Source organism: Protobothrops mucrosquamatus, unplaced genomic scaffold (assembly GCF_001527695.2).
Source record: "Protobothrops mucrosquamatus isolate PMUCROS unplaced genomic scaffold, P.Mucros_1.0 scaffold3688, whole genome shotgun sequence".
NCBI lineage: Eukaryota > Metazoa > Chordata > Lepidosauria > Squamata > Viperidae > Protobothrops > Protobothrops mucrosquamatus.
In genome coordinates this window covers 68,938-92,804 of record NW_015389645.1, presented here as the reverse complement: position 1 = coordinate 92,804, position 23,867 = coordinate 68,938, and the positions used below count along the sequence as shown (strand labels likewise).

General features: G+C 38.3%; 1 protein-coding gene across 1 annotated transcript; it reads right to left on the bottom strand.

Annotated features, from left to right (window-relative positions):
• Positions 1–214: 214 nt before the first annotated feature.
• On the bottom strand, positions 215–22,881 carry GOLGA5 (golgin A5). Its single transcript, XM_015827431.1, has 13 exons — positions 22,718–22,881; positions 19,602–20,209; positions 17,514–17,732; positions 16,098–16,317; positions 14,579–14,702; positions 10,988–11,191; positions 10,028–10,327; positions 5,329–5,427; positions 4,379–4,604; positions 3,235–3,288; positions 2,799–2,844; positions 2,335–2,401; positions 215–680 (listed from the first exon to the last, which is right to left on the bottom strand). The coding sequence occupies exons 2-13, from the start codon at positions 20,161–20,163 to the stop codon at positions 600–602; spliced, it is 2,202 nt and encodes a 733-aa protein (XP_015682917.1). The 5' UTR covers positions 20,164–20,209; positions 22,718–22,881; the 3' UTR covers positions 215–599.
• Positions 22,882–23,867: the final 986 nt, after the last annotated feature.

The window sequence follows — 23,867 nt, the reverse complement described above, 5'->3', positions numbered from 1 at the left end:
TACTATGGAAAATAAATTTCTGATATGCTGAAGGACCATATTTTAAGAACTGCATCATCTCTCTTCTCTTCATTAAAGTTTTTTAAAGAAAAGCATTCTGCAAAGCAGCTGTCAAATCCATAATATATGGAACACTTTAAGCTAATTTATAACATTTACAAAGTTAAAAGGTGCACTAAAGGGAAAAAAAGAATAAAATCTTCTCAGCTTTTAAGTACATTTATTTTTTGGACGATAGCCCTGTAGAATCAAAAATACATTATGTTACATATACATCTATAGTCTTAAAACCAGGTTTCTATGCATATATGAGTGTACCACAAACCAGGTTTCTATGCTTGACATGAGTGTACCACAAAAAAGAGGGATGAAGAAAGATGGCAGTAGCAGTTCACTTAGTAGCTTTTCCCGAAGAAGTTGCTTGTTTTTACAGGTACTAAGCTTAGACCCCTTGTGTTATTTAATTTTGCTGAAGCAGCCAAAGAAAAGATGTAATGGTTGTTCAAATATTGACAAAAGCTTTTCTCTTCAAAGAGTCTTTATTGGATTCTTTTTCAAATTCAGTGTATATTGCATAAACGAGTCTCTTCCAGACTGGTCTACTTCCCACTTGGATTATCATGATGCATTTCTGGTGTGTATGTAAGTAGAACAATCATGACCCAAAGATGAAGCAGGACCTGACAAAAGAAAAATAGGAACAATGCATGGTACTTTAAATCAAAATAAAGTAAACAGTTTATTGGATGCAAGCAATATGACTGATCTAGAAAGCTAACTTTGACTGAATTAGAGAACTAAGAGGGTCAACCCCTGGCTACTACTTGAATGGAGAACCATCTGAGAAATCCATAGCTACACTGCAGACTAGATTGGGAAGCCAAATAAATATTATTTAAGAAGGCAATGGCAAACAATTTCCATTTCAGGTCAACAAAACTGCACAGAAGTATCCATGTATCAGGAATTGTATTGGATTTGAGATTAACTTTAGCTTTTTTTATACAAGAACCAAAGGCATCAGCAGGGACGAGTGGTGTTCAAAACAGTCAGAATGGTAGAAGTGGCATCATGATGTAAGCTCTAGCTCTTTTGTGTGTTGACATATGCTCGGAAACAGGTTAAGAATAAAGCAAAAAGCTTTACATTTAACAAGGACCTAAATATGAATCACTATCCCAAATGCTGTCTGCTGCCCTTCATTGTAACGCCCCTTTTCCTGCTGTGCTGCCCTCACTCACCAGGAGAGCCAAATGACCCACAACCTGTGTGCTGAAACCTCCCTGGATAGAAGTCATCTACTTCTGAACTTTCGAGTTGCAAACATTCGCTGTTACAAACAAACCTGTCTGCAACTCCAACCTAGAATGTCCCAGAAGGCAGAAGAAAGCAGGAAAGAGTGAATTTACTGTCTGCCGCATTATGTACGTTTGGCAGCACCATCGTTACTTGAGACGCCACTGGATGTTGCCCCCTCCTATCTGTTCGCTGGTCTTGCGGTATTTAGTTTGCAGCATTCTTCCTTTGTGTGGTGGCTAAGGTAAAAATTGTGCATGTTTTTTTATAGTTGAATGAACAGCCTCATGGAATGTAACCTGTTTGTAAGGAGAGGACTGCCTGCATTGCTCTTTCACAAGCAAGACTAAATATATACAGTAACCATGACTGCCACCAGTTAGCCTTTAAAAGTAATGAACTATGGAGATTCTCATTCATCCAGATCATGGTTGTCCCACAAGTGCTTTTTCAAAAGGCAACTGGACTTTGTTTTTTGCTGAAGACGTTTCACTTCTTATCCAAGAAGCTTTTTCAGTTATGTTCAAAACTAAAGAAGCTTCTTGGATAAGAAGTGAAACGTCTTCAACGACAAACAAAGTCCAGTTGCCTTTTGAAAAAGCACCTTTGGAATAATGAGCTACGGAATTTTAAAGACTTTATCGCTTGAAATGATAGTGAAGTGAAAAAAAGACACAAAAATACAAAATCTTCTTTAAAAGGTAAACTTGCATTAGGCCCATCCTGCTGCACAATTACAAGAAGCAAATGGTGTAAATTCTTGTTTATTTTTATCCCACCCTTATTATTTGTACAAATAACTCAAGGCAGCAAACATATCCACCACACCTTCCTCCTCCTATTTTCCCCACAACAACAAACCCTTTGAAGTGAGTGGGACCAGCTGGCTTTTATGTCACTTATATTTATACCGAACGGTTACGATTAATTACACCTCACCTGTTTTGTATATTTCATTCACTGCATATCAGATCAAGATGAAATAGTATATAACGAAAATTGTATATGTTACATTATGAGTACATGAAGAAGACTCACCATGTAAATGATTACAAATACCCTTGCAATGGGATATCGGCGCAGAAAGATTCCAAGTCGAATGCTGTTAACCAATTAGGATAAAAAATATTAGAAAATACTCTAGCATATATGTTGCATTATAGATTTGCATAAAGACACTATCAGATTGCAAGTTTTAATGATAATTCAAACATCCCAATCATTCAGATTTTTCACAAGACCTCTGCAGATATTGGTTCAACATTTTAATCAAGATATCCATCGCAATATCAAGATTTCTTTAGACCAGTGATGGCGAACCTTTTAGAGACTGAGTGCCCAAACTGCAACCCAAAACCCACTTATGCATTGTCGAGTGCCGGGTGGGCGTGGCCCATTGGGTGGGCGTGGCTGCAGTGGTAACGGCAGACTGGGTGGGACTAAAAAGTTCAATCAATCAATTCCAACTTTGCAAGATCTTTTTTTTTCCCACGAGAAGTTGAAATTGGCTGATTGAACTTTTATTTTTTTCCACACGGCGGCAGAGGCCTAAAGTGAAAAGGTTTTATAAAACCCAGCTGAAGGTCTAGGACTGGGGCGACGGTGCGCGTGCCCACAGAGAGGGCTCTGAGTGCCGCCTCTGGCACCCATGCCATAGGTTCGCCACCACTGCTTTAGACCAGGGGTAGTCAACCTTGACTCTTTTATGACTCGTGGACTTCAACTCCCAGAATTCCTGAGCCAGCATAGCTGGCAGTCCTTAAGACCCTCAACTTCAGGTGCTCAGTATTTTCTCGGTTCCAACTGATGGGGACGAAATCTACCAGAAGAAGTACCTGTCTTAACGAAGAAGGTTCGTTAGAAAGATAAGAGACGGAAGAGGAGTGGACTTGACCAGATATCATGAACGTCGAAACGCTTGGAACGGTATGTAAGGACGGCGTAAGTGTAGCTTGTCAGCAAAAAGGACAGGAACATTTCGCATGCGAGTGCCTAGAGGAATAAATAATAATAATAATAATAATTTAAAAAGCAATTAGCGGCAGTAAAAACTATTTATAAGCTGCAATAAATATTCATGATATATATAAGGTTTGACGATATTATGAAAAAGCAAAGTAGAAAGAGGCCAATTTTAGATGTGTGATTTTATAATGCTTGTATTTTATCACGACTGCTTTGACAGAATGGAAATTTCAGACATATTTAAAAGGACCTTGGGTGAATATCTGAGGATTTTGCATTCATTTCAATTTTATTTTACTGAAATAATCTATAGGGCAGGCAATCTATGTCTGAAACCATCCTCCCAGCAGAACCCAGGTTGCAAAGCTATTGCCAGAATTACAGTGGCCTATTAAGAATCAAGTAATAGCAGAAATCTTTTGGAAAAGCTCTCTCAGTACTATAAAATAAAGCCATTTGAGGTAAATAGTAATTTTGTAACATGTTTTGTAACATGGAGATCAACACTGTCTCTGTTTCGCAGGTTTTCAGATGTTGATTTCCTTGCTTCTCTTATTTGTTTCATTTTATTCATTAAATTTTTATGCCGCCCCCATCTCCCCTATAAGGTGATTCTGGGCAGCTTTTCTTATATAAAAAAATGGCTCATCTATATCCACAAGGGACGATAACTAAATGAAAAAAAAATATTGGGAAGGCAGAAGGGAAAAGGGAAGGGAAACCAGGCAAAAACTGAGAGCACAGAGGCTGTTGAAAGAAAGAAAGAAAGAAAGAAAGAAAGAAAGAAAGAAAGAAAGAAAGAAAGAAAGAAAGAAAGAAAGAAAAATGGAAACTATGAATAGAGGAAAAGAACAGAGGAGGGTCGATTGGAAGGACTGATTGGTGTCATGGCAGAAGCATCAACATAATGTGTTAAGTCAGTATTTCTCAACCTTGTCAAGTTTAAGATGGGTGGACTTCCAACTGCCAGAATTCCCCAGCCAGTTGCAATAGTGCTGGCTGGGGAATTCTGGGAGTTGAAGTCCTCCTATCTTAAACTTGACAAGGTTGAGGAACACTGTGTTAAGCTTCCCAGTTTATATGGGATATACATTCAACAATTCATTCCTCATTTTACCTTCACTGTGGTCAATTCCTGCCATATTAATGGAGGAGCCATTTGCTGAAGCTCCCTGGACGGTTTTCAGCTGCTGCTCCAGTCGTTCCAGTTGATAGACTAAAGCATTTTTTTCTGTGCTGAGATTCTCCAGCATGGTTTGTTTCTGAATTAGCGTCTCTGTCAACTGATGCAGCCGATTTTCTAACTCTGTTTGACTACTGCTGCTCAATGTTTTGTTCGTTAGCTGCGGAGTGAACAAAGTACCATTGGAAGAGGGAAAGAGTAAGCACCTTCACTGGGATGAGTGCAGATTGAACTAAACGCTTTTACTTGCATTTTGCTCTACTACGCTCTTGGTTTAGGGTGAAGCACACAGCCCGGCATTCTTTCCCTCGGAAAAGCTGGGAGTGGGGGAAGGATCAGGACTTGCTACCAAACAGGCACAAAATGCTCTTAGGCAGTAGAATTTGACAGGGTTTCATCCCCTAACCCTTTCCATTTTTGGAAAAAAACCTGCCACAGAGAAGAGGCATGGGGCTGCCTAAAGGTGAGCAGATTCCACACAGCATGCTCTACCCAGCATTTCCACCACCACCACCCTAAATATGAGAGACCAGACTTAGCAGAAGAAAGAGAGGGGAACACATTCATTTGTTGTTGTTAAAACATGTCAATCCAGAAGCATAAATCCAAACGTTGGACATATATTCCATTTAGCTTTGCCTCCAAAGAATGATCTCCCTGAGACAGCATAACTTTGAAATAAATTGCCATTTGACTGACTGTAACCTTATTTTAAGATTTTTCTTTCACTGATTATTTTTTATTAAGAAAAGATAAATATAATAATTTTTAAAAGGTGAACCAATCTCACTTAAGGGTTAGCTGGTACGATGCTACGGGGCACGGTCAAAAACTTTGGTTGTTCAGAAATGTATGTTGATTACAAAATTAAGCTAACCCATTACCTGATTTCTTAGTTTCTGGATCTCCTCCTCTCTATCTGTTATTCGGCTTTGCAGAGAATTCTTCGTCCTATACAGTTCTTCCTCAGTATAGCGGAGTTCCTGGAAAAGTAGCACATCCAGCAGCAATTAATATATTAAACGTCATGATACAGCAAAACATGATGGTACTACCGTGACCTATTGTGTTTACAACTAGAAACTTACTTTCTTGTCTGCAATTGAAAAGGCATTGCTGAAGCAGAGAAACTCTATATTAAGATCATAATGAACATTTAGAAATTCCTAGATACAGACAACAAATTGCAAAAAGTGATATTATTAGTGTGGATCAGTTTCAACATATATCTGAAATGTAAAAAGTTGAAAGTATATAGCAGTGGTGGTGAACCTATGGCACAGGTGCCAGAGGCAGCACTCAGAGCCCTCTCTGTGGGCACGCGCACCGTCGCCCCAGTCCTAGGCCTTCAGCTGGGTTTTATAAAACCTTTTCGCTTTAGGCCTCCGCTGCCGTGTGCAAGAAAAAAAAAGTTCAATCAATCAGCCAATTTCAACTTCTCGCGGGAAAAAAAAAGATCTTGCAAAGTTGGGATTGATTGAACTTTTTAGTCCCACCCAGTCTGCCGTTACCACCGCAGCCATGTCCACCCAATGGGCCACCCCCCCAATTGGCGACACCCAGCCAATGGGCCACACCCACCCGGTACCCGACGATGCATAAGTGGGTTTTGGGTTGCAGTTTGGGCACTCGGTCTCTAAAAGGTTCGCCATCACTGGTATACAGATATTCCTTGGCTTTGTTTCTACAGGTAGTCCTCGACTTATGACAACTGAACCCAACATTTCTGTTGCTAAGCAAGGCAGTTGCTAAGTGAATGTTGCTCCGTTTTGTGACCTTTCTTGCCACAATTGTCAAGTGAATCACTGCAGTTGTTTAGTAACGCAAATCTGGCTTTCCCATTGATTTTGCTTGTAAGGTCACAAAAGATGATCACATGACCCAGGGACATTGCAACCGTCATAAATGTGAGTCAGTTGCCAAGTGTCTGAATTTTGATCATGTGACCATGGGGATGCTGCAACAGTCGTGCAAAAAACGGTCACAAGTCCCTTTCTTCAGTGTTGTTATCAACTTTGAATGGTTACTAAATGAACTGATGTAAATTGAGGACTAATTGTATTTCTTCCATAACAGTATTATAAGACTAGTGATCTCTGTGACAATAAGGAAACATTCAGAATTTTATAGGTAGTCCTCAACTTACAACAGGTCGATTAGCAATCTTTTGAATTTTATGACAGATCTCCCCAGGACCACTTATGACTCAGGTTTGAAGTTCTGACGGTGTCCGCTTGCAGTCATGTGGTTACATTTGGAATGCTCAGCATTTATTGCTATTTGCAGTGTTTCACATAATTGCAACTTACGATGTTTTTTTTACAGGAAACCAGCATTTATTTCTGGCTTCTGGGAAAAGGCACCCATTGGAGACAATGGATTCATTTAATAACTATGGTGATTCCTTAACAATCGCCACAAAAATGGGGCACAATCAGTGGTGGCCTACCTAATCACCAGCACAAGGTATGGCCATAATTCTTGTATTCCAGTGATGAGATTGTATGCTATAGTGGCTTTGACTTAGCGAAGGGATAAGAGAAGTGTGGATGTTGAACTGCAATTTCTGTCATCCTAGCCAGAGTGACTAATGATGCTCTAAGTTTGAGTTCATCAAATGAAAAGCCACATTTTCAGTTGACTTAACAGACAGCACTTCTATTTAGATCAGTGTTAACCTTGACAATTTTAAGGCATGTGGACTTCAATCCCAGAATTCCACAGCCAACAATGCTGGGTGTGGAATTCTGGGAGTTGAAGTCCACATGCCTTAAAATTGTCAAGGTTGAGAAACACTGATTTAGATAGACCAGGAAACAATTTTTTGTCTCTTTTGCTCTTCCAGAATAGAATGGAAGACACAAAGTAATTACATTTGTAAAAATGAACAAAAACCCGGTGCTCCTAAGTCAGTGGTTCTCAACCTTTTTAATGCCGCGACCCCAACCGGTCGTAAGTCGAGGACTAAACCGGTCGTAAGTCGAGGACTAAACTGGTCGTAAGTCGAGGACTACCCAACCGGTCGTAAGTCGAGGACTTTCCCTGCCTGGGAGCACTGTGCATGCGTGGTTCCGCCCCCTGCGCTGGCTGAGGCGTAGCTGGCAAGCGGCAGAGACGGAGCAGGCTGACCACCAGCTGGCCCAGCCCAAGGGAGGTAAGGCACCCGCCGGAAAAGGGGAAAAAAAATGGCGGACAAAGAAAATGGCGGACAGCCTTGCTTGGCGACCCCCATGAAATGGTTGATCGACCCCAAATGGGGTCCCGTTCCACAGGTTGAGAACCACTGTCCTAAGTGAACAGGACCCCTATTTACTACTGTAAAGCCATTTCTACATAACCATGGGAGGAAAAAAAAAAGCTACTCTTTTAGTATGTCATTCTTTCAAAAATTAGAAATACAATCTGAATAATTGCAGAAAACTAAGATTTAAGGAAGAATGATGGCAGATCTACAGTAAACAAAAGACAATCCCGTATGACATTAATGGTGAGGACTAGGCAAAAATATTGCAACCATGTTGATTTTTACAGATCAGCTTCTCCCTACAAATCTGTAAAATAAGCAAGGGGTTTCCTCAGAGACAGAATATTGTTTTTGTCTCAAACCCCTCTTGGTCTTAATTTTAGCACTGTTTCAGCATGATATATTCATTCTCATATCATCTATCCAAGGTATTATTTAGCCCCACTAGATGAATAAAACAAGAATACTCGAGGGAATTAGATCTAGTTTGCCAACACAAACAAAACAGATGAGATTCAGGGCATTTCAAAGTATTTTGAAATGGGTTAAACATGAACAGTTATAATAAAACACTGCCATATGGCTTCAAGATATAGAATTAATATTATCTTTTGAAAACAAGCATGGATCTTTTGCTTTTTCATTAGTTCAATTCGACCCTGTCCAATTAATATGGAATTTCTTATGAAACAGGTAATCTCCAATCAGGGAAAGCAAATTAAACACCTTCCCTTGGATGGTTTCATCTACAGCAACTGTTCACAATAACAATAAAATCTACTGAATACAAGAAAGGAGACTTATTTTCAATCAAATAGAATTTACAGAAATTTGTATAGAAATCCCATTGTGACAGTTTCTAGAGATCATTTTTTGTCAGCTAACTTTTCATTAGCGGCCCCCAAGTGAAAAATTTGTGACTTAGTTTGCCCAAATAAGCAGTTGTGTGTGTTTAAGAGCTCCATAACACAATCCTTAATAAACAATAACTCATTTCAAATCTGCACATTATCCTGAGCTGACTGGATACAAAGATGCCTAGGGACAACTTTTAACCAGGCATGTGCAAAATTCTTTTGATGAACAGAAGAAATACTTGAGTAAGAATTGTTCTTAAACTCAGTCAACTATTGAGTTAGATACAAGTTTGTTTCAAAAATACATAGATAAAATTCAGAATCAGGCAATACTGCTAAACACAAAGTATCAAAATAGCTGCCTAAACAATTTTGCTCGCTCACGAGGAAGTTTCTGACTATAGATGTTTTCATTTGTTTAGCATATGGCTGTGGATTTTTCCAAATTTAAACTTCAGAAGAGGATTTTGTACATTTGTAGGATATTATACTGTCATACTGACAAGTCCTGCTGACCTTTACCGATCTCAAAAAGGAAATGTGATTGGACTAGCAGAGAAGCCAAGAGCTACCATCTATAGCAGGGGTCTTCAAACTTGGCCCTTTTATGACTTGTGGATTTCAACTCCCAGAATTCCTCAGCCAGCTTTGCTGGCTGAGGAATTCTGGGAGTTGAAGTCCACAAGTCATAAAAGGCCCAAGTTTGAAGACCCCTGATCTATAGCCATGTTTTTTTTTCAAACTTGGTGACTTTAACATGTCTGGACTTCAATTCCCAGAACTGGGAGTTGAATGAATGTTGGCTAGGGAATGATGGGAGTTAAAATCTGCACATCATAAACCTGTCATGTCTGAAAAATACTAATCGAGCCTGGAAAGTTAAAAAAAAAAGGCAAACCGTTTCTATACTGATGTAAAAAAGAAAATGACACCGATGAATCTAAGTCACCAAGATTGAAGTTGACTTGACATAACTTTTACCTTTATTGTTTTTACCTTTTACCATAACTTTTACCTTTCTAAATTGTGCTGATGCTAAGAAAAATTGTCACTTAAAACAGAATCCTATATCCGTCTCCCCCTTAAGCCATAAGTTTATTTATGCTTTCCTTTTAAAAAAATAAAATAAAATCCTGTTCTAGGAATAATCCCATTTCATCTAAGAGATGTATTTATCCTTTGTGTAGCACACTGCACTAAAAAAAAAAAAAAATTCAGTTAGGGTGTGTGTGTCAAAGGATGCACAGAAGCACTGATTAGGGTAGGGTACATATGGTCCATGATCCAGTATTTGATCAGTAAGAGTACTAAACAATGTTGATACCGATCATTACACATATATGGCTTTTCTTTTAATTATGTAATTCCAATATATATATCTTCCCCATATATGAGCCCCCAAATATATCAATACATACTGATTTTTCATGAGATTTAAGAGGAGAGCTCCTGAAATACCACTCAACTCTTCCCAATATTTACCTGTTTCTGCCTCTCCAGTTCAGCCTCTACTTCTTGTTTGGCTGTTTTGTGCGTCGCAATCTGATCCTGCAAATCCTGAATTTGCTCTCTTGTGGAGTCTGCTTCAGTTATCTGCTGTGCTTCCATATCCTGTAGTTCAATTCTCAGCTGTTGCATTTGGCCCCGCAGCTTCTGTACTTCTTCCTTTTGCATGTCCCGTTCATGCCTCAGTTCCTCTAACTCCATAATGCTTGCTGTTTGACTATCCAGACCTTCAATACCGGAGCCTTCTTTCAGACTGTTTATCAACTTTTCCTTAGACTGAGATGCAAGGACAAAAATTAAGGATAAGTGAAATTGCATTACAATCCTTAATTTGTTAACTGTAACCAAAAGGCAGATTGTAAAGACAATAATGGAACCCTATTTGTGCTCAGCATCAACACTTTGCTTTGGAAGACAAAGTTTCCATATCTAACATCAGTAATTGCCTAAATATAAAGGTCAGGAATTTATGGACCTCTAGCAGTAATTGGAATTTTAATCTCTCATCACTCACTCCTACTGCTCGCGGGGGATAAAATTGGTGGGAATTGGAGTTGAACTCCATTTGAGTGGGACCCGGGTTCCCCATTTCAAATAAAATATATGGCAAATCTGAGCAAAAAGTACATGACATCAAGTTCCCTGAAAACATTATTTAATAAAAAACATTCTGCTGAAACTTTTCAAGTTGAATATACAATTATATCAAATGCAAAATTTCTTTAACAAGGATTTTTCAATGATGAGTGATCCCTATTAATATTTTTTAGTCCTTTCAAAACATGCTAAAAGACAAACCTAACAAGTGCTTTATATTTTATTATTCTATTAATAAATTGCACCTGTTTGTTCCTGCAGGACAGCCTTCCCCATTTGTTTGTTTAGCAATGTCAGGACCTGGACTTTGTTGAACAGGATTACTGTAGTGAGCGTTACCTGAAGTATGCGTGTAGCTTTCTGCTTATAGTCCACCAACTCTTGCTTAGCAGACTCCAAGTTAGCTTTGGCTATTTTAATTTGCTGTTGAAATTCCTCTGATTTCCGTTTCTCTTCCACATATTTCCTCTCGGATGCAGTTATAGCTTCAGCCAAGTTCTGACGTTCAGCTTCCATTTTACTTAGGCGAGTTGCAAATTCATTCTGACAGAGGAAGTTTTGTTTGGTTTTAGTACAAAATAAATAAATAAATGCTTGTATTTGTTATTTTAATTTATTGTAGATGAACAATCATAATAATTAAGAGAAGAGTTTGGACTAGTGGTTAAGACACCAGGCTAGAAATCAGGAGATTGTGAGTTCTAATCCAGCTGTGGGTATGAAAGCCAGCTGGTTGACCTTTGGGCCAGTCCTTTCTCTCAACTCTATCCACCTCACAAGGTTGTTGTTGTGGGGAAAACAGGAGAAAGGAGTATTAGGTATGTTCATTGCCTAGAGTTATAAAAAACAATAGAGGCGGGATATAAATAAGTAAGTAAGTGCATGCATATATGCAAAAATATTTTATGTCACTCTGTCAATTAATAGCTGAATAAGATAAAATGGTAGGGCTGATCACAGAATTCTAGAGCTAACATAGATGTGGAGCAGGGTTGAGATGAAGAAGTACAACACTCATGATCCTATTTGATCTCTCAGTTGCTTTTGATACCATCAATCATGGCATCCTTCTGGGCCATCTCTGACGACTGGAAGTAAGTTTTGCAGTGATTCTTTTCCTTCTTCTGGGGAGTGGGGGTGATAGATACGTTAATCCCAAAAGCTTTCCACTGTGGAATGTCACAGGACCTAGCTTTTATTATTATCAGCTGTTATTAGTTTATTACTTGTTACTATTCACATTGTTTTATGTTTATGTTACTATTTATTGCTTTAATTTTTCTTGCTTACTGTCCTCGTGAGTATGCGACTTAAGGGTCACCTGTAGCTGAAATGGCTTATGAGCCTAAATGGATGTGAATGGATGAACAGTGAAAGGAGGGGAAACAGATTGCCCAGACTGACCCTTACTCAATACTTATGTTTGAGATTTCATATTAATACGCAGTCTAAGATATACTGTTTGAGGTCTGCTAACTTGCTGGAGTACCATCCATCTACAAGGAACAACATTTTCCAATCTAAATGAGTGGATGTCAACTTCCAGACTTCTATAGCAATGATTGGCTGGGAAATTTGAAAACTGAAATCCAGGTATCTGAATGGAAGGCATTCTTTTGTGTGAGTGTGTGGGTGGGTGGGGGGGAACCCTGATATGAAGGATGGGATAAGTAGGCTCAACTCTGATTTCCCACTGCAGACACATCCTGAATATGAGGGTATAAATGAATTTTGTTCCTTTCCCAGGATAACTTACAGTAGTGGCCAAAATTGTGGAAACCTTTTGAGGAAAGTGTACAGTAGAAATGCCACCTTTGGTTAAGTTTCCACCAATTTTTCTTCTAATTTCTTTATAACTGTAGCCTTGTTCACTTAATAATACTATTTTAGTAGCGAAAGACCCGTTGGTCAGTTGAGAAACGTGGTAATGAAATTAAAATAATGCAAAATGTTCGAGTGATTTACTTTCTTGTATTTTTTTGGGTTGGTTGAACTATCGCTAGTGTATTGTGTGACTGTTTACAGGAGGAGAGTCGAAGTTATGTACTGTAGTTATTGACTTAGGATGACACTAGACTAACCGAGTAACCCAAAACAAGATGACACCTGATTGGCTCTCTAAACACTCATGCTCATTGGCTACAATCAGATGAAGGAAAGCTACCTGATATCAACCTAAGCAAGTTGTGCTTCCTTTTTCTGGTTATTTGGCTATAACTTTTCATAGAATACAGCACAGATAATCGAACAAACTTTGTTGCATTACATTCTTGATTAAATTATCTTTCCATTGATATATAATTTTGTGGTACTACTCCCCCCAAAAAGTGGTGTTATTAGCCATCAAACCTCAAAAATATACTTTTCCCAAAAGGTTTCCACAGTTTTGGTCACTACTGTAATTATGAGACCTCTAAAACTGTATTTTTAATTGTTCCAACAATTTGAAAATAAATATTAGTCAAGACCAGGGGTCCTCAAACGTGGCCACTTTAAGACTTGTGGACTTCAACTCCCAGAATTCCCTAGCCAGCCGTGCTGGCTGGGGAATTCTGGGAGTTAAAGTCCACAAGTCTTAAAGTGGCCAAGTTTGAGGACCCTTGGTCAAGACTAATAAGACCAAAACTTATGACTATCAAATGTAACTGAGATTTTGCTTTGCGTCTGGATATATTTGGTCTGTCCTCGTTTACAACATGTTCGTAGTCTGCAAAAGGCCCTCTTGGAGCTTCAGCAGGAATTGATCTTTGTAGTATGGCCCAATTATATGGAAAAGCATAGGGTGGAGTTGGGAAGTGAGGAGAGGGTTTCATTATTTACCTTTCTCTATGTGAGAAAAGAGAAATCAGAGAAGGCCCTAGAAACTCTCAGTCCAAACCTCACTTAAATTCGGCAAAATTTACACATTGCACAAAGCTGGATGAGCAGTTGACAGAAAAGCAGCCTTCCAGATGATATGACTAGCAAGTGTCTCAACAGTCACATTTTAAATCTAATACTAGGTTACTGAAGCTTAGGAAATTTGCACAGGAATGGATCTACTTTTGAAGTAGGTCATGACTCAGGCACACAATGTATTTCAAAGATATCTGAGCTTTCATTCCATGCACATATAATGTGAACTTGGATCCGGATGGTGGACCTTAGGAGTCTGGTCAGAAACAATGTTGATCTAACAAATCTGAAGTGTCTCTGTCTCTATTACTGAGATACTGAGCCAGCAGTATGCTGCAGCTGCCAAAAAGGCCAACACAGTGCTAGGCTGCATTAACAGAGGGATAGAATCAAGATCACGTGAAGTGTTAATACCACTTTACAATGCCTTGGTAAGGCCACACTTGGAATACTGCATCCAGTTTTGGTCACCGCGATGTAAAAATATGTTGAGACTCTAGAAAGAGTACAGAGAAGAGCAACAAAGATGATTAGGGGACTGGAGGCTAAAGCATATAAGGAACAGCTGCTGGAATTGGGTATGTCTAGTTTAATGAAGAGAAGGACGAGGGGGGACATGTTCCAATATCTCAGGAGATGCCATAAAGAAGAGGGAGTCAAGCTATTCTCCAAAGCACCTGAAGGCAGGACAAGGAGCAACGGGTGGAAACTAATCAAGGAGAGAAGCAACCTAGAACTAAGGAGAAACTTTCTGACAGTTAGAACAATTAACCAGTGGAACAACCTGCCTCCAGAAGCGGTGAATGCTCCAACACTGGAAGTTTTTAAGAAGAGACTGGACAGCCATTTGTCCGAAATGGTATAGGGTTTCCTGCCTGAGCAGGGGGTTGGACTAGATGACCTTCAAGGTCCCTTCCAACTTATGATGATGATGATGATGATGATGATGAACTACTACTACTACTACTACTACTATTATTATTATTATTATTATATAATTCTTCAATCAGTGAAAAAATTAAGCAGCTATCTAACCTGCATCTGCTTGTAGTTGTCTTGCTCCCGCCTAAGAGTGGACTCCGCTTCATGTAACCGTTCCTGAAGAGTCTGAAGGGCTTGGTTGTGCAGGCTGTTGCCTTCACTATTATCCTGTATTATTCTGTATTGGTAGAGGACAAAGATTTACGGAAACATCTTTTAAGAATCATATTCATCTCTGGTGGCTTCCTGTATATATTACTTCTCTGTATTCTCCAATGCTCGCTCTCCAACACTCCACATCCTCTTGCCATTCCCAACATCAGTGCCGGTATTGGGTTACAGCTTTTGTTTTATATAGATATACTGTAGATATATATTATCCTTGGGTTATAAGGATAAGGTTATAAGGATGTCCAGAATTTGGTTTAAGTTGGGTGGGTCATTTAAATGTTTTAAATAAATAAATAAAAAAACTCATGCAAATCCCTTTTCAATTATCTGTAAGGATGTGTGACACAAAACAAGGTCTAGCCTTGCTTTCTAGCTCATCAGAATACAGATAAATAATAATGGATTTAAGTGGCAGGAAGGCAGATTCTAACGGAATCTTATGAAAAAAAACAAAACAACTTTTGAACAGATAAGACCAGTTTGGAATCAATTACCCAGAAAAGTGGTTGGTTTCCCTTAATTGAATGTGTTCAGAGATTAGACAACTTAACTTTAAATCAGAATTTTGCTGAGTAGGATGCTGAACCCAATGGCCTAAAAGGCCTTTACCAACTCTGTGGTTCTAGTCAATGACAGAAACATTATTTTTGAAATATTTAATCCAATCCATATTTCTTCTTTCAGTATTACTTTAATTTGGTCAACAATTTTTTCTATTAAACAAGAAAAAGACAGGAGTGGAAGGGGGCTGGGTAAGGAGAGTCAGAAGTTTTAAATCACAATGAAAATTAACCCCTGCAGTAATCATCCTACCACCTGAATTTCTAAAATGCCTTCTTTCCCTTCTATTTTCATGGCATGATATGTCAACATAATTTTTCCCATTTAAAGTCAGGGGTGCAGTAAACAAGAGTACAGGAAGAAATGAAAATACTTAAATCATGCCTGGAATTATATTTTAACTGAGTAGTTTTTCTGCTTTGAATAACATATATTAATCTGAACAAAGCCTACACTCTCTTTCAGAATGTAAGCAAAGTATCCACAGAAAAAATAAAGTAATAACTTCCACCAAATGAAAAAAAACAATAGAAAATTGGTTCCTTCCCCTTTTGTTTTTCAAGAAGAGAAAGCATAGGATAAAGAGGAATCCTCTACATGTCAACCCATACGTTTCCTATTAACATATTATTTAAATTAAATGTTCCTTAATATGGAGAATTAAGATCAGCATACAGACACATATATCCACACATAACTATTTGGGCACTGAGCATAAATTAAAAAAAATTCCAGGATGCAAAAATAATTTTAACAAACAAGAGGGATGAATAGCCAATAAATTTAAACCTAAATAGCCCGATCTCTCCAATAATACAGTGATGTGATGGATGCTGAATACCTTGATTTTTCATTCTGCAGAGTTTCCAGGGCTTTACTGCGTGAACTCAGAAGTTGATCAGCCTCCTGTAATCTCACTTTGAGGACAGCCAGTTGGGAATCCTTGGCAGCAGCAGCTTCAGTCAGATCATCAACTTGAGCTTGAAGTTCCCGAACAAGTCTGTCATTGTTTGAATTGTCAGCATTCCACTTTTCAACTCTTGTCCGGGCATTGGTTAATTCTATAAAGTTGAGGTTGGTAAATATCAGTAAGTTTATAATCCCTATTATTATGTATGCAACATGATTCTGTCAGTAATCAGAAATAATTATTTGGTTCATATGTTGACCCACTAAGCCAGGATTTTTTTAAAATTGTACTTTGTTATTAAGACTATATGTCCTGGTTCCACCATAATGCTTAAACCAGAATGTCTGGATTTAAATATCCAACAAATCCAGAAATAAACTTTAATTATGGCTTAGCATAATACATAAATTCAGTCATGTTTCCAGTCATCTAACTATTGTAGGAGAACCAGTTTGGTGTATTGGTTAAAGGAACTGGGCCAGAAATTGGAGAATGTGAGTTCTAATCCTGCCTTAAACCTGAAAATATCTGGATGACTTTGGGCCAATCACTCTTAATTCTAGAAAGAAGACAAACCACTTTCAAAAAAAGGTTGCTATGGAAATTCCATGGAGTTGGAGTCAAGATTGACTTGAATGCACAAAATATATAATATGAAACAACTATGGTTAGGATATTAAATCATATTGGAAATGATCATTACTCCTTTTATTCTTCCACAAACCTACATGAGTTCTTCCATTTTTCTCCCGAATTTGATTACGGGGTTTGCAATGACAGTAATCTTTGAAAATATCAATCAGATTCAGATCCTGCTTATACTGACAAGGCTTATGCCAATTGAAACAATGTTCTATAGAAAAGCAAATAATGGAAACAAAGGAAGAATTCATGTAGAAAAGAGAAGATGAAGAAACATGGTCCACGTTCTATCTCAAATCTTAATTAGGAGCTATGGCATTATTAGGGATGGGGAAAAAGTTTACATATAAGAAGGTACCAGGTACGTACCAATAAACCACTAGACAGGTGGAAGTAAATTACAGAATGAGACATATACATTTGGCTATACAGGGAAAAATGAAAAGTGCTCATCCAAAGGAAAAAAATTATTTTTAGTAATCCCCGATTTAACAAGTTTCTATGTGAATGTCATCCCAATGTGCAACAAAAGAGAATACAGAATTCTCTACTTCAAAGTCATCATTTAGCATTTAACTTTGCTATAGAACACAAAACATCTTGTTTTGACGAATGCCGCTAATTTTTTAAAAGATGGTTCCCACTTGGATTGGACAGATTAAACAAGACTTCTTTAACCAGCAGCCCACCAAACCTGCACTCTACCTGTTTGGGTTTCTTTGGCTCGCTGAATCAATGATGCCATTTCTTGATTTAAAGATTGCACTTCGTTACGCAGTAGTTGATTTTCAAGGCGAAGATTGGACAGTTCATGTGATTTACCATCATTAAGATTAAGATTGGGATTCATTTCTGGGGTCTGCAGTGAATCCTTTTTAATATCCACATCAGTCTCCAATCCAGAACTGGAACTATCAGATGTCTCTATACAAAGAGATTCATATTTAACAGATCCTTTCTTTCTTTCTCTGTTCAATTTCTATGACAAACTATATAGCTACTGAAAGTCCCACCGAGTTTAACGGGATTGCCACAATAAATAATTGTACATTAGCTTATACTCACAAATATTAAAAAATCATTACCAAAATAATTATAGCATGTCTATAAACATGATACACTTTAACTTCACATATACTATAAGCAAACCAAACGTCTGACATTTTAAATATAGGAGATCATACATTAAGACTTGTTAATTTATGACCAGCAAAATTAAAGACATTCAAATGCTGGGTAGGTCTCCCATCTTGCAAAATGCAGGCAAAAACTGCAGGTTACATATAAATGCCTATAAATGCACTTGCATGCAAAGTGGTAAGCCTCAAATCACAACTGTCACTGTATTCATTTCAGCATGCTGAAAGCCAACAACCCCTGTTGTTGGTTGGATCTTACCCTGCCTAACAAAACCAACTTTGCAATAATAAAGGTAATATATAAACTAAGTCTTACAACTAGAAATGAAAAAATGATACCTTCTAGATATTTTGAATTATAATTCTCACAATTCAGGGCCAATTTCCATGCTGGCTAAGGCCGATGGGGGCTGAAATCCAAAACATCACAAGAGTACCCATCTGCCTACTGCTGTCACATCACTTTTGAGAGTACACAAATAAAAGAAAAACTATGTAGTTTCACAGGTAATTAAAGCAGTTACTAAAATAAGCACCCCTGGCTTTTTGCTTCATTAGTTCAGTTCCCGCAGTATTTTTTATTTTATTTAGCAAATAATGCTATTGTAGGGATAAACAAAAGTTCAGCACGGGTGAATATAATGCATTCTTATCATAAGGGTAAATATGATGCATTCTTATCATAAGGAAAGATGGCCACCTACATGAAATAATGAAATGTAGTAAAATGGAGCCTATTCCTAGGGAAGACTTAAAGGCTTTTATACAACATTTTGGAGCATTGTGTGCCATATTAATAAACAGACACATTTGGATTGCTATTTTAAGTACCCATATCTCTGTTTGCAAGAGGCAAGTAAGGCCTCAAATTTAAATGAGTTTCAGAAGTGCATCGTGCACTTTACAATTTGCAGCAATACTTTTAGAGAAATAAAAATAAATAAAAACAAGACAAAAGCTTCAGAATTAGTAATGCAATACTGACTTGTCTATACACGCTCAGTATGGATTCAAATGATTAAATACTTAATTTATTTAAATATTTAAACTTGCATCATCTCCTCAAGGGATAGGGATTGCTGGAAAATTATAGAAACAGTACATTCAGTGAACCTGTACCAAGAAAATAGAAAACCCTGATATTTCTACCTTTGCTCCCCATGGACTAACCTCATTATTATTATATTTAGTAAGATTATATCACCTGCTTTTATCCTTGAAAATCATTTACACAGAGACCAGTCTCCACCCCTTTATAACTTATATGAATGCTGCTTATGAAACAAGCATTAGGAAATCACACAATTATTGCTAATTTATAAAAGAAGGATTAGGATTGGTATGAAGGATTAGTAGTTTATCTGCAATCTGGTGCCTTGAGTGCAGTTCCCAGATGCGGATTTGGAGAGCTTCTGTATTAACCCATCTGGAGAATAGGTAAACATGGTTTTTCAACAAACTATCTAGATGCTTTGATTAGAATTTAGGAGATATTCTGGACTGGGACCCATAAGCTTATATAATCTTACTTTAGCCAACACAATCAGAATGGCACTGGATGATCATCAATATCAGACCAGGATCCTGTCATCACTAACACCCTTCAAAAGAATCCTTAAAACATTCCTTAACATCTGTGGTTATGCTTAACTACCATTGTCTTGACTTCGAATGGAAGGCTCTTCCCCTGTTTTGATGCTGTGTGAACTTGCTGACACAGAACTAATACTTGAAGTCCGAGAATGATTTTGAACAGTGGCTGCTTTGCTCTTCTCCCTTTTCAGGTCCTTTTTCCCATTAGGTTCTTTTTCAGAACTATTCAGAAAGTCAAACAGGAGTTCATCATTTGGTTCAGATTTTTTCCTTCTCACAAATTGGAAAGAGGGTCTGGACACAGAAGCTGTTTCCGTGGATGGAGATCCTTCCACAGAGGTCCTGGATGCTACCTTAATATTGGCAGTTCCTGCTAAAATTGTTGCCTTTTGATGTTTAATGTTGTCTGCTGCTGATGAGATAAAGCTTGATGTAGATGACGCATGTCCTTGCTGCTCTCTGGCCTTATATGGCTTGGGATACACGCTGACATCATCCACCTGGCTACTAACGTAGTGTACACCGCTTGCATCTTCTTTCTTGCTTAAAGCTGATGCAGCTCCTTGGTCTACTCTATTGAGAAGGTCCTCTGCCTTGCCAGCCAGGTCAGCAAACCAAGACATAATGGAAATCAAAGAGTATATGGAATTTTATCATCCAACATTCAACCTGGGAAAGAAAAATACAAAGAACAGAAAAACTATAGCACATAGTCACAGACTAAATATATATATAAAAAATGCATCTTCTGTTCTTTGAAATGTAGTAATGCAATCAATATAGTTTGCCTTTCCCATTCTGCATTATATGTGTTCCCACATTTTTACAGACAGCCCAAAATGAGATAAGATACATTAGTACACCATCCCTGGAAACAAAAGTACCGTAGGATGTCAACAGTAAGATAAAAGCATAGGTTCAAGCTGATAAAATATGCAAATGTTTCTCTATATTTTAGAAGAGGGCTGTGGAATAGTCAGGCATGAGATGGAAAAGGTTTGATTTACATCACATTTATTTTTTTGCTCATAAATTAGAACCTTTTCCCTTGGATTTCTAAGAGATTACGGCATCTCTTTAAGGCATAATTTGCCTTAAACAGGAATCAGTTGTTTTGGTAGTACAAATGACTTGCTGGTGGTTGATATGGGGTACAGTAGTAGGCAATTGGCTAGTATCAGCCAATTACTAGGAGACATGCAGATCTAAGCCCAAGAACACAATCCAGTTGGAAATCTGTCTCTGCAATTTGCCCAAACTACACAAGAAACAAACATGGATATTTCTAATTTGTTAAATTTGGGGAGAAGGCTGAATTCAGTTGGTTCATTTCTAAACAGTTACATCAAGAAAATATGTGCAAAATAATACTGTGACATAATTTACTTTAGCTTCAAACATAATGCAGGAAATTATGTAACATCCATTCATTTAATAAACTATAGAAACAATTGTGATTTTCCTTTCTGATTCTTATCTGCATTATTACTATATGGGTAATCTATACATATTCTACCCATATGTTACCTACATTATTACAATTATTATTAATTCTTATCAGGAAGTCCAAAATGCATACAATTTCCTAAGTATAAAATCAGTCGAGTGTAAAAGATCATGTCCAAGTCTGAAGATTCAATTAAAATTGTTTTACTGCTACTCATGTTGATGCACAAAAATAGTCTCAGCTAATGGTTAGCATTTGCTAGGAGTTAGAAAGGATCAAAGGAATTCAAAGGTGTGTGTGTGTGTGTGTGTTGGACTTGTGGCTATGTAGAGATTCTAGGCTGATCCCTCTTTTAATTCCACCCACCCCCAGGTTCTGCCACTCCTTCCTCTACAACTCAGGACAGAATGATCTTTCTGCCAAAAAGAAATAAGCCCTGTGCAGCTGCTACATTTTTTTTATTAATGTATTAGGCCAAACTAAACTAGTCCTTGTTATGTTATTCCTGGGAGCCAGAGGTACATCATCTCTGAAAGGTTTATTCCTAATCAATGTCCAAGTTCAAAATACAGTATGTTTCCTTCTGCTCTACAGTTCCAGGTCATTTGGAACTGAATATGTAGTGAATGGGGGTGTAGTGATCTTCCTTTTCTCATTATCCTCTTGGAAGAAATTATAAATATGTGCAGCATAAAAATCCTCAGATTATGGCCTTATCAACTTCTGCCATTTTATCACTTACATTTTACAATTGATCACTTAAATGCATTACCTGAAAACAGTTGTATTTTGCATAAAAAGGAAAAACTTTAGGGTATGCTAGCCTCAATATTCTCATACGCTAGTACTGATAATGTTACCTAGTTTGACTAATGAAATATCTGCAAGAAAACAACCAAACTCAGAGAGCATCAACCCTTATTTCAACCCCAAGCTACAAATATTCTCCTTTAAAGAAAAAAACTTGTTCAAAAACAGAATTTCTGGTAAGCATGTAAATGGCATGGCCGTATGATATTTACAAATACTGTATATTATTTGGTGCCACCTCTAACTTAGGATAAATTGATAAGAAAATGGAACAACAGTGTAGCATTCCAGGGAGCTAAAATAAGAATATTTGTACATGCATTTGGTATTTGCAGAAGCTCTTGGTATTAGTCTACTGTACTCAAAGTTGTCTATTCTCTCTGTTTACTTTAAAAAAAAAATCCAATCCATGCATTCAATCTTATTCTGCCAAAGATTTTCTCCTACTCTCTATCTAACATCCTCACTTTGGGCCAGATACCCTCCCCTGTTCTCTTAACTATCGTTAACTTTTATCTCTCTTTTTTTTCCCTCTACACGAGAAGGAGGCTAATTTTTCACACTATCAATAAACAGCCTGTTAAGCCTGCTCCACTTTTATTTGACTGGGCTTCTCTGTCTTTTCCAGATTCACGGCAGCTTTTCAACAGGTAAAGAGATCTCTGCTACTGCTGAACGATGACGCTAGCAAAACCTGCATTGGCTGAACCTACCCGGCAATTCGTGGCAATTGCTGCTACAACAAGAGCAGGAAGGGGAAAGGGGCAAAAGACACGAGACAGGCTTGAGTCCCAGACGCTATAAACTCTCGGCTTTTTATTCCTCTTCCCGCCCCTCCGATTTCCTCCATCTACTCAGGACACACACACCCCATACACACACACACACACACACCTCCGGTCTTTTAGGCCTCTATTTACCCCGGATTTCTTTCGACACCGATTCTGCCACTATCCCTTTAATCAAGAGCCCAAAGCGGACTCGAAATATCGAGACAGGGTGAAAAGGAGGCAAACTTGACAGCGGTTACCGTCAGCCCGCAGAGGCATCCGGATAAACCTTCCGGGAGACGTGGCCACAGGAAGGCGAGCACAGGGACCCAACGGAACTTCTCGCTTTCCAGCTTTGCAAGGCGCCGGCGCGGCCAATACCTGCCGGGAAGTGATGCAAACACGCATGCCCGAATCTGCGGCTTCCCGTGGACAACGGGGGCGTTCAGGGCAGGGCAGGGGTAGGCAACCTGGGCTCTTTTATGACCCATGGACTTCAACTCCCAGAATTCCTGACTCAGGAATTCTGGGAGTTGAAGTCCATGGGTCATAAAAGAGCCCAGGTTGCCTACCCCAGGGGCACGGAAATGGGAAAGAGGTAATAGGAATAAGAGTTGGGTTTTTGCTTTGCGTGGAAAGGAAGAAAGGGAAAAGAATCACGTTTTTTGATTGGAAACGCCAAGGTGATACTGACTACGCGTTTATGACGAATATGTGCGCTGCCATCCAGATCCGCGTGCAGAACGGTATTTTTTCAACCTTGGCAACTTTTGAGTTGTGTGGACTTCAATTCCCAGAATTCTGCTGCCGGTATTGGTGGCGTAGGAATTCTGGGAGTTGAAGTCCATACACTTTAAAATGTTCCAGGGTGGGAAACACCGATCTAAAATGATGCATTATATCAAGTTACATCTAGCAAAATCTTTTAAGTTAAGGTTACATCCGATTTTGTCGGATTTGCTGCTGCAGTTTCCAGAATGTTTATATATTATATACAGGGCTTTTTTTTGTCATAGAACTCTCAAGACGGAGTTCCGGTACCTTTTTTGGATGGAACCTTGTAGGGTAGGCAAGGTGAGTTCCGGCACCTTTTTTTTTTTTTAATACAAAAAAAGCACTGATTATATATTTCACCATCCAGCCTAGTTTTATCATTTCCTAGTGCTCTCCCATCCAAGAACTATCCCGTTCCAATTTTGCTTGCCTTTTTGAGCTCAGCCAAAGTTAGGTGACAATAGTAGCAACTTTAGGAGAGTTATTGTCAGCATTATGCATTTTCAGATAATATTTTCAAGGCATC

Bases quoted from the DNA above. Each gene is read 5' to 3' on its own strand.
- GOLGA5 (XM_015827431.1), bottom strand. From the start codon at position 20,163: ATGTCTTGGTTTGCTGACCTGGCTGGCAAGGCAGAGGACCTTCTCAAT. The intron at 16,318-17,513 runs GTAGAGTGCAGG...TCAACTTTATAG, and splicing joins AGCCAAAGAAACCCAAACAG to AATTAACCAATGCCCGGACA. The intron at 681-2,334 runs GTGAGTCTTCTT...TTCTTTTGTCAG, and splicing joins TATTTGTAATCATTTACATG to GTCCTGCTTCATCTTTGGGT.